The sequence below is a fragment of the Ylistrum balloti genome, unplaced genomic scaffold, assembly GCF_031769215.1.
Source record: "Ylistrum balloti isolate Yb309-2 unplaced genomic scaffold, AGI_CSIRO_Ybal_v1 Utg371178, whole genome shotgun sequence".
NCBI lineage: Eukaryota > Metazoa > Mollusca > Bivalvia > Pectinida > Pectinidae > Ylistrum > Ylistrum balloti.
The window spans coordinates 96704-108735 of NW_026782642.1; the positions used below are offsets into that span (position 1 = coordinate 96704).

The 12032-nt window shown below is 33.1% G+C and overlaps 1 protein-coding gene across 1 annotated transcript; it reads left to right on the top strand.

Moving 5' to 3' along the window:
• Positions 1-3210: 3210 nt before the first annotated feature.
• Positions 3211-10928, top strand: LOC132561203 (uncharacterized). Its single transcript, XM_060225934.1, has 9 exons — positions 3211-3221; positions 3856-3968; positions 4883-4993; positions 6121-6234; positions 6631-6757; positions 7273-7400; positions 9889-10016; positions 10282-10450; positions 10705-10928. The coding sequence occupies exons 1-9, from the start codon at positions 3211-3213 to the stop codon at positions 10926-10928; spliced, it is 1125 nt and encodes a 374-aa protein (XP_060081917.1).
• Positions 10929-12032: the final 1104 nt, after the last annotated feature.

Genomic DNA, 12032 nt, shown 5'->3' on the forward strand with positions numbered 1-12032 from the left:
TTTTGTTTGTTTGTTTGTTTTATGATTTTTGTCTGCAGGATTCTGTTTTCCCTAGTATTGATGTATGTGAATCTTATTTTTATCATTATTTTATTAATTTTATCATTTCATTTCTGTTAACATTGGAAATATATTTAACAGAACGACAAATCGGAATACATTTATTGTAAACAACGTGTATTTATGACATTTTAGATTATATGACATCAATCGCTTTCTCACACAATAAAAAATGATAACTTATCACAGAGAATATTCAAAGGAAACTCATTTATTTCCCCGTGCATTATTCATACGATAATATACTAAATATGTCGTTAAAACCACTCTCCAGGAAATATACAAATGCGTTTAGAATACTCCTCGGATAAGTAGTCAATTCATATATTGATCAATACAACAAAGGTCTATGTTATCAGATTTTAAAAGCTTTTTCGAAACAATTTAGGAGAAAAAAACACCTGCTCCCACGTCAGTGTTCTCTATATCCATATATACCTCAAACTTCTGTTTCGTTCTAATGCCTGATTTGCCGATACCTTAAATTTTAATCATTTTAACCACCTATAACTATGTCCCTTGAGATGGTGGGACTACTTAAAATGGTTAACATGCCCATGGATCATAAAGCAATCTTAAACTTTTTTTAATAATCGTGTATGGCATCTCTTTTCCTGGACTGGTTTTCACGATATTGAGCAGCTATTCAACGATGATTGATTGAAACGTTGTTTGTAAGTCATTTGAAGGCCATGAATGATACAGTTTAATTCATTGTGGGGCTCTTCCGTATCTACGTATTTGTAATGATGAGTGTTATCCAATTGTGTGTCTTTTGTAAATTCTTCCATAACTCTGCTAAAGAAAACAAAAAACAAAAAACAAAAAACTAAAACAAAAAAACAAAACAAAAACAGAAAGATTTACATGGGGACTCCAGAAGAGTGCAAAGAGAATGACACCGGGTTCCAGAAGTTAATATGTCTTCTGCTTTATCGACGACATCAGCTTTGTAAATCATGCTCAATTCAGATAAGTATTGCAATGCTTGGTAATATCAAAGGAACCAACAGCCATACTGTGTTATTCGACGCCGACCTAAAAGTGTTCAATTATGCGTCTGTTCATTATTTGTACGACTTCTGCGGTTAAGTTGTAACCACAATATCACTTTATCGTAGACGATACGTCTTGTCGTCTATGAAGAATTTGCCCAAAGTCAATATGATCGCGTAAAGATGAGAAAGATGATAGCAATGTTTGTACTAGCGTCTTAACTATTGCTGTAGCAAAGACTTGGCAATTCATGGTTAGATCGATAACAAACCGAAAATTATCCAATCAAAAATGCTGTACGTTACCATGTGATATTTGAATAACCTTAAAATGTGATGATCTCTTTTACGAGATAGTTTATTTGAACATTAAATTAGCCATTCGCAATCGATAGTAAATTATAGAAAAAATGTTTTGTCAAAATACCCTTAGAATTTAAACACCCCTTTCCTCTTTCAGTGAATTCTTTAATTACACTCTTCTATTTATCCACTTGGCCGATCTGTGCAATATCAAATTTCGAATGTTAAATGTCGGATATCGAGCCAACATTTCGCAGCTATGTAGGTTAAATACTCGTTTAAATTCTGCTGAAAGAAAAGTCAATGCTATCAACATCTGCTACATCATATATACGCTGTGCAAAAAAATTCCACGTGGACACAATAGATAACAGCCATCTGGAGTTAATAAATTGTTGTTGATGTTCTATATGAAATCAATGAAATCCATAGCAAGAGTCAGCTGACTCTTCTGTATGTTCATTCACTGGTATTACAGTTTGAACTCCGTGCAATAGACGCAATTTGTTTTTGTCTTTTCAAGAAATCAGCAAGAAGATTAGAGAAAAAACAAGAAAGATGTCAAGGTATTTTATATTTACTTTAGTAATTTTTTAAGTGTACATTGACTTTATAAATATGCTGTTTACAAAACCGGAATTAATATAGGTCTGATCAATACATTTATCTTTTTTTTCATTTGACCAATGAATAAACTGAACTACAAGTATTTAATGTAAAGCTTTAATGAGAATAATTCGATTTTTATCGGTATAAATTTTATATGAGCTGTAGCTTTTAAACTTTGCAGTTAGACCTATTAAAATAGCTTGAAATCAAATATTTTATAGGGAACTGAAGTATCTGACAATGTACAATAAATATTTATATACAAGAAAACCATTGTAGTGATATATCTTCGTGCTTATTGGTATAGGCAGACCAAACACATCAAAACGTGGATTGCACCATCTTTAAATCATTACAAACAATGCTGATGTACTTGTTAAAAACATAAAGTTTAGATAAATGTGGTTTGGAAAAATAAGAATTGTACAATCATGTTATACTATGGCCACCGTGACTGCAATTTCTAACTTATTACTTGATTGCAAAATACCAAAACGTAGTCAGAATCTTTACACTAACATCCACCAATTTGGACACAATGATCAGCTGAACTGGTTAACGTTATCGTCATTTCTGAAAGTTAACGACAATTCTGAGTTTGGGATAAACTCTAAAAATGCACATTTAGCGTGGACTGTCCAAGGATCATTCGTTTTAACGTTTTAAATAAAACCCACCTCTGGATTGTGAAGATATTTAAAATGTATTCCGAAGAATCATGCTTGCAAAATCATCAAATCACGGGATTAATTGTTTAGAATAAGGCATCTCGAAATATCGCAATATTGGGCATTATTGCACAGTATGAAATGTGAACGAAAAATGTGAAGTCTAGACGCACTATCCATCCATTTTTACAACCTGCATTAAATGTCATATCTTGGTGGTTTCTGATTCCCATGAAGCTGTGTTGTCGAAATTGTGTCCTTTAACCAATTGGTGTCTCCGCCTTCAAATGATAACTGGGTACGTATAAATGAACTATGAACTTCCAAGTACAAGGTTATGAAAAACTATTGTGATAATTAGATACAAATTGTTATATAAACATTCAGATGATTTGTAGAAACTTGATGAACTCTCGTCATCCTCAACAACTCTTATCTTTATAATGTCTGACTTGGCAGCGCATCACCTTTGATGTTGAATTCAACGTTTTCGTTATCTGTCAGGCCTGGTAGCTCGTTTGTGTCACTGTGATTTGAACGAGAAACTGTAGGTATCACGCTATCGTATTCAGACTATGGCATTCCAGTATGTTTACACTATACAAAACGTCAGTCAGTGACTACATCCTCCGTGGACACTCCTCATATGACCATGGTTGTTGATACGATGCCATAAAACCACATATTTTTAGGTAGATACATGGCAACTTTATACTAATAGGCATATGCTATATTCTCATGATGTATATATTGGGTAGGAAATTTTATATTATTTACCATATAGATATAAAAAGAAATCACATTGTCTGTTATTTCTAAATGTTGTTGTATCACCTAATAAAATCATCATTGTGTTGTGAAAAATGGCTACAGCTTCCAGCCAAGATTGGATTGCATGCCGTAGTTTTTGTACTTGACATCGCTTAGAAAATATAATGATAGGTCATGGCTTTTAATCCTGTCATTTTCACTGGCTTATATGAATAAAACCGTAATGACATTTCCTGTTTTAATGAGTCAAGCGGAGAAAATCTGTAACTAAATTCGATATTCAATTCTACTGCCAGCCAAACAACAGTAACATAAAGAGGGATAAAAGAGAGGCATGTGATAACAACACGATGATTAGGATCGAACAACTAATATCTTATCCTTTATCGTCAATTGATTCTGTTTTCCATGCTGGCTTATCTTATTCTATATCTTTCTCTATTTTAAAGATATTTCCCAACTATGGAGATACAGCGAACGGAGAATGACGACGAAGACGAGATGTTTAGCGTCCATGGTCATGCAGGCAATCTCTGTCGAGACACAATCCTGGATAAACTAAGTAATACTTGCTTATCACACCCCATCCTTGTATATGGAACTAAACTTCATGTAGCATTCACCATGACAATAAAGAATATATCAATCATATACGCGAATAACTTCCTGCATACCTTATCTGAAGTACTAATTATATAAGTTAATAACTTCCTGCATACCTTATCTGAAGTACTAATTATATAAGTTAATAACTTCCTGCATACCTTATCTGAAGTACTAATTATATACGTTGATATCTTCCTGGATATTCATAGAGTCTTTGGGTACACAGCTTTAAATAATCAGGGAATAGTAGAGCCGAAAATGACATCCCTAAAAAAATAGACCTCTTCTGAACAGAAGCCCGTTTCTTAATGGGGGTCGGGTGGGGGTGTTAAAACACCGTTCCTTTGTATTACGTTACCTCTCGTTTGCCGACATTTATTTAGATAATCACTTTGAAAAATACTTTATATGAGCTGTAGAACTGGTTTCAACTATTTTCAAAAGATAAAACGTACATACGTCATCACATCTCAAGAGACAAACAATTGTGGTTCAAACGCACCCAAAGTTAGCCACACTAAAAAAATTCAAATTCTATATTTGTTTATTATTAACGAAAATCAGTCCGTTTTTATTTCGTTTTTCACGTAGTATGTTGCACTACATTAATAAATAACATTTTAATAACGTTTGTGTTTTACTACGATAGTTAGCCACCTAGTTAGTAGTCAATGTGGATCGCTTTATTTTTACCTATATCTGTAAACGAAAACATTTTTCACGAATATATTGATTAAGTATTAAAGATATAAATCAACCGATAAACATACATTTTCATCTCTTCTAAGTAGATTGTATATAATAAGGTAATATTCGGTTCTATAGATTGTAAAATGAAATTATGTAGTGGTGTTTGTTTAATTCTTCCAGAAACAATGATAAGATCGACATCGATGAACAAGACAGATCTGCCAGTAAGCATAGCGGATTATGGAACTGCAGACGGGCGAGCATCTCTTTCCCTCATCAATGAAATGATAGGTAAGTTGCAAGGGGAATGACATGTTGTCGAACATTGTCAGGGGAAGCAAAATGCCACAATTGTTCTTTTACCTTTGAGAGACAGTTTTTCATAATGGTATTCCAAGAAACTGCAGATTCATGAAGACGCTAAAAAGCATTTACTATATTTTTTAAAAATTTACAATGTAAGGGTAATCTTTCCTGATTATCCCATTGTTTCCTATTCTGAGGGATATCTTCCTTATTCGACTTATATTTACAAGACAGGTGGTAATCTGCAGACTCATTAAAATCATACCTATATCTACAATATCGTGCAATTAATTTAAATTTAGTATGGCAAGATATCAGTCAATGAAAATTTGACAGATACTCACTTGGAAACGCACGAAAGCGAACATGTCCAGGTGGCCAAGTTAGCATATTTTGCTTAAGAGACGTTCTGTACAAGCGGTCTTATGTTCCTTGCATAAGTTTGTTCGAGTGATTTGCAATCTTAGAATTATGGTCTTATTCATTCGTCACATTCGATCATTGCGGATGTCTTGAATGAAGGAGAAAACGCTCACTCTTTCACAGCATCTGGTCTTATTTTCCTTGTACTTTTTCAGGAATCTCCGTATATTTTTTTCTTTTGTTCATATTTTGTCCCTGCTTTATTGAATTTAGATGAAGATTCTGTTGAAATGTTGGTATTTTTTCTCACAGGTATGTGGTTTCTGACTGTAACAATTGTTACATTAAGCATTGTCATATTCTTTACAAAACTATTCTTGTCTGAAGGGTTTTTCGTTTTGAAAACGAATTTCATAGTCATTGGAAATGACTTATCTTATATTAGCATCTATATTATGATAATTACTTCGTGTTTTGGTGTTGTATCATTTGCTTGCTGACAAATAAATCCGTGTTAACTACAAGTTCACCTGACAGTATATTCCATTGGTGGTTTTGAAATGGTTTATGTAAATATAGATATTGTATTTTTGTTGCTTGCATGGACAACGGAATGGACGAGAATCTGGTGTATTTGCTTTTCCTATCCCTCCATTTGCCAGAAAATTCACTTCCTTTCATCGAACAAATTCCTTTTATTATTTTGATAATTGCGATTTTAAGATATATCTAGATAAATTTATTTACAGATGTCGTGCAGGAAATTTTGGGGAAGGACCAAGTGATTAACGTGTACTGTAACGATCAACCATTGAATGACTTCAATATTCTATCTAAAGTTATCACAGGTTTGGTTATAATGTAGTTCATCTTCATATCTGATTATAATCATGAGAAAAAAAATAATAATAGCTTGATTCTATAAGGACAACAATTAAGGATTATACTTTTCTTCGGAAGCATCCTCAGGCAATGTTTACTTAAAATTAATTCGAAATTGTTATTTACTATTTATTCAGCATATATACGTCTTGCAAATTTCACTACACCCAGTTTTCTAATAGTTTCACACACACAATCATCAATCCATTATATTAAATCAATGCTAAAGTATGAAACATTATGATTAATATATGATAATCACTCGAGAAAACATGCTTCAATTCTACATTGTTTACATGATTTTAGTAAAGATTGTATTTAAAAACATAATTACATATTTACATATGTATCCGTTTATTTTGGTCTCGGGCATCATCCCGGACTAAGAGTCGACAGTAACATCTATTCTGTGGTTGTCCCTAGATCTATGTACGACCAGTGTCTCCCTAACAACTCTCTGGGTTTGGCGATGTCCTTTGTAGCTACACACTATTTGTCAAAGCAGTATGTATTGAAAAAGAAACACATGATTCCAATCTTCAGACTGTATCTTTTTTTAGACAACACCATAAAAGGCGACTTTGCTTGGAACTGGTCAGAATTCAGTGTATTAAATGCTATTAATTGACAGTAGGATATGCGAACTTATTTGATTTATTCTTTTCGCTAAACGTATGTATAATGCAAAATTATTTCAGCACATTTAATGACGTTTTCGTTGACAATTATCTAAAAGAGAAAATATTACTTTTCAAACATATTTTGATTTAAATTGATTTAAAACCGTTATCGAATTTTGAAACTTAAATTTTGCATATCAAAGTTAAGTGATATTCCGGTAAGGTATGGCAGTTAAAATATTTTAGGTAAAATGTTGTTTTCAAATGCAATATCTAAGATAAAAAAAATCTTTAAATATTTGTCAATTTAACGGCTCATTATTGAAAAATTGGATATTATAACGTTATGTATTCTGATGATTGACATTTTTAAAAATTAGATATGTAAACATTTTACAGAGTTTGGCAAATTCAAAATGGCGTGTTCTTTGAAGAGGCAGATGACAATGAACAAAGTGTGATGAAAGAACAAGGCAAAGCCGATTGGAGAGATTTTGTGATTTCGAGGGGACGTGAACTTAAACCTGGTTTGTAAAATCATAAATAGGTATTTGTTGGTTTCGTTTATTGATGCAAAATACATATCTCACATGTATTTGCTATAAACACTAAACATGATCTTTATCAATACTACTACTATAATAACAATTCTCTCTACTGAAATCGTGGCACAATGGGTAGAGTTTTCACATATCAGAGATCAAATCTGCTTATTAATATGCGATCAATAGACCACAACCCCTACAAAGTGATTTGTTTATATATATTTTAATTCAGTTTTTGCATGCCTCCTTTGATTTAAGTAAACCTGAAAACACGGTCAAAAAGTTATCTTGTTATGTCCAAACATCCCTGGTGAAAAATTTGACCGGAAATTATGTTCCTTTAATATCCTACAGGAGAATAACGGTCTCAAATATAAGATTTCGCACATCTGACCTAACACAATGTTTTTGTCATTATGAGCAACAGTCCTTTGTCCTCACATGATCACTGTAATCTAAAGGTTACTGGAATTTCAGAACTAAACTCTATTACGTTATGGCAAATCGGATAGGATGACATAGAATAATCTTGAATTGTTACAGTGATGAAATAATACCAACATTTCAATAGAATCAGGAACTAAGATAAACATTCAATAAAACTAGAGCGAAATATGAACAAAAGCAGGATTTACATGGTGACTCTTGAAAAAGGCAAGGCCAAACCAAGTTTTCCGATTCATAAAAAAACACCCGCCATATAAATCTTGTTTTCAATCCAGGTTAGTTAAATCTCGTTCTGAAATGAAAGGAAAGAGGTACAACAACTGAACCAAGCATCAAGAGATTTCAGAACGAAAATATGCCGATGTATCAGTTAAACTAATCAAATTTGTGGAGAATAAGGTTAAATTGGTTACTTGTTGATTGTTTTTACATATTCAAATTATGATTATACACACACACACACACACATAAAGCATAGCTCTGGTATGATGTATTTCACAGCGTATTATACATTCTTTCAGCAATGGACTGACAGAGATAACAAACTTAAAGCATTTCACAACAATTGTGAAACAAAACCAACAAAGAAAATGCAGACAGATTCTTAAGAATTTAAAGTGACCTCTGATCTTTTGTTATGGCTCAATAACACAAAAAGTTTAATTAATGCTTAAAATGAATATGTATTTGTAGTGTAGGAATATTCAATACTCAGGTTCATTACATTTTGTAAAATCCTTGGCAGAGATTCCGATATTGTGCAACCGCACTGTGATAACACTGACTTTTGTTCTAAGACCCCCGCTAGCTGACGATATGAAAGTGAAATGAATAAATGAAACACTATTCTTTCAAAGATGTATTGTTAAAACTTTATATAAATTTGTCAGAATCGCAAACAAAATGTGTTAGAGTGTTACTTGATTATCATCATCATCTCCTATTATTATTGTTGTTGAATTGAATGGAGACAGCATCGATCGTTTTACTAACAAAACATCAACCATAATCAAATCATCATGGTATGCGATAATCCTTATTTTGGTCATTTTAATTAATACACATAGTTCCTTCTTACACTTATCATAACAAATGTTGTTTATGTTTGAATAAAACATCTTGGGCAACACTGTTTTTCGAACTCATGTGCCTGGATATCCTTTCTAATTCAAAACGTTGAGTACAGATAAGGCACATTTTACAGAACACTCTATCTAAAAACAAACTGCCAATACCAGTCTGCCAATGGAAGGAAAAGCTTTAGCATCCCCCAAAAAATCTTTTCCACCTCTTGCTGTAAATTTCGCAATATATTTTCATGACGATGTCATCCATTGACAAACTCATAGCACAAGATTTCAAAAGATGCATGGTTGACGAAGATCACATGGAAGTTTTACGGTCGTTGTAGTGATCTCATTGATATGCATGCTACTGCGTATTTTTTTTTGTGCGATGGGAAGATGGACGTATTTGATGCTCGTTAGGTTGCCTGATGGGTCCGTTGTTGTATACATGTTCATGTTTGAGGACGTGACATTATTTACTAGGATTGACCAATGAAGTCATTACTGTTCTGGTTTTTGTTATTATTTTTATCATTATTCCGCCATCTATTTCTGCGGTTTATCCAAGAAACATCCCCATGAATTTTCGTGAAACGTTGCGTATATTATCATTATGGTGTTTACTGGTACACCTTTGCTTTATACGACATCCAAGATGGCCGCCTCGGGACTGAGGTTTGGTTGGGGTTACTTCCGCTATTTCTCGTCATTGTAATTTGATCCGTTTTACATGTCGATTTTTTTTCTTTATTTGACCTAGTTTATTACGTTGAATTGTTGGTATTTTCATGTCTCTTTTTGCTTAAGTTTTACGACATTTTGAAGTGGGATTAAGATTCTGTTGACACCTTGGTATTTTGCAATCGATATTTTTGCATAGATGTATTAAAATTGAAACTTGATTACGATTTTAATCAGATATTGATACTTTCTTGCTGTTCTTGTTTATATTGCAGGGGGGTTTCTTGTTTCATTGAACGCGTCAGTAGACGAGCAAAATCATGTGACGTCCCACATAGAGGGGGGAAATGGAAACTTAGGAAGTTTCATTTTTGACATGGTTAAAGAAGACGTGATCACTAAGGTTTGGTATAAAAAATGTGGTAATGTTGTTTTGATGAAATCTGATGTTGAAACTGGACAGCCTTTGATAAAATTTATCATTCATTGAACTGCTAACTGCCGTTTTCGTTCTCTGAATTCTGTGTTGATGTCTCGACATCAAACATTATTGCCAAATGTTGACAATTCACATTTCTGAAATGAACAAGTATGTTCTATAAGAACGTGTATATAACTAAAGTTGCCGCATGCGATATCTTTGAAACAGTATATATATATATTCACAGGAAGAATATCGGGCCATGAATTTTTCAAACCATTACGTGAGAACAGCAGCAGATTTTATGGAATTCAGCAGTGCCATACCAGAGGTGGTAGAACTTGGATTGGAAATGGTGTCAATCAAGTCGATGAAACAGTATCTCAAACACCCTGTATTTGATATTGCCAATAAAAGTGAGTGGAATTCATAATATTAATAGAACACCGTCATCACCACATTAGATATTTTCGGTGTTTCAGAAGAAAAAAAGCGTCTTGAAATTGATACTAACGACACACAAATTAACGACGGTCTTGATTTGTTTTTCAACAAACGTGTACGTAAGGGTCAAAACAGACGATTGCAATGGTTTTCTGTGATAATAAACCAATATCAAAATAGATTTGTTTATTCTTTAGAAATAAAGACTTATGTTTATCTATTACAGATGAGACAGAAAAACGGGAATATGCCCGTAAAATATCTGATGCTGTCTTCCCGTGGCTATACCATGTGTTTGATGGAGGACTATCAAAATCCCGAACTAAAGGCGAGAGAGATATGATTATTGATCAATATTTTATTAGATTAAAGGCCTATGCATTTGAGCATTCTGACTTCAAACCCTATCTCATCTTCTCAGAGGTTGTCATACAAAAGAAACATGCCTAAAATGGAAATCACATCAGTGTTTCAAATGTTCAAATAATGTCACTCTGAAATTTAATCTTTTATTCCAGCACGATACATAAGTACATACATTGGTATTTCAACATTTCCTTAAATGTTGCTTTATATCAAGCATAATAAAGCATGTCCATTATACTCGTCTGAATGTTATTCAATTCAATTTCTAGTTCACCAATACTACCGTATAACCGGTTATTTTCGCGAGGATTACATTATCGTCATTTCGAAAGTGCTAACGTGAACGCGAAAAATTAATCTTAGAAATAATGAGACAGATGTGAATTAAATGTCACTTGACATCCAGATCGCAAGATTTTTATTCGTTAAAACATTATTCGTTCCTTTCAAAAGAAAATCGCGAATCTTTTGACGGTTGAAAATTATCGGCTTTACGGTATATATATATATATATATATATATGGAAGCGTATTCCGGCCACGTTGTGTTTTATTTTATCACGAAATTTCGAGATAGCAACTACTAACTAAAAAAATAATGGTATAAATATCGTGGATTCGGGAGCCTTCAACGATGAGTTTTGGACAATTGATGATAGTGTGTTTACTCATGATTATTGTTAAACGAGGAAGAGCAAAATACATTATGGTAAAGGGAAGGCTTAGATGATTGGCCGCATAACCTCTGATTTTGACACACAAACAATTAAACTTGTAAATTTGGCAGCCAAATCCTGACTTCTGATTGGTCAAAATTTTAATATTATTCAATTTTCACATCACTTCTTTTATACTTCTAGAACAGCTGCAAGGGATATGACTGTATGGGCATTGGAGAGACCTAGTTCAATTATCAAAGTTGGTGGTACAATAGTTTCTATTCACCAGGTTATGAACATTTTGTAACCTCATTTCCAATGCTACTACATGGAAACTGCTTTTGGTTTTCCTCAAGGCGCCCTCATCAGTCCAATCATGTTGGATGAAAATGATGAAAAAACAAATAAATATGTTTGTATTGTGTTTTTTTTCTGCATATCTTTTTAGATTAAGGAATACAACCGTGTTGCTTCGTTGAGATTTACAATTTTATATGATAAGTGGGAAACCCTGTTGATAATACAGATGC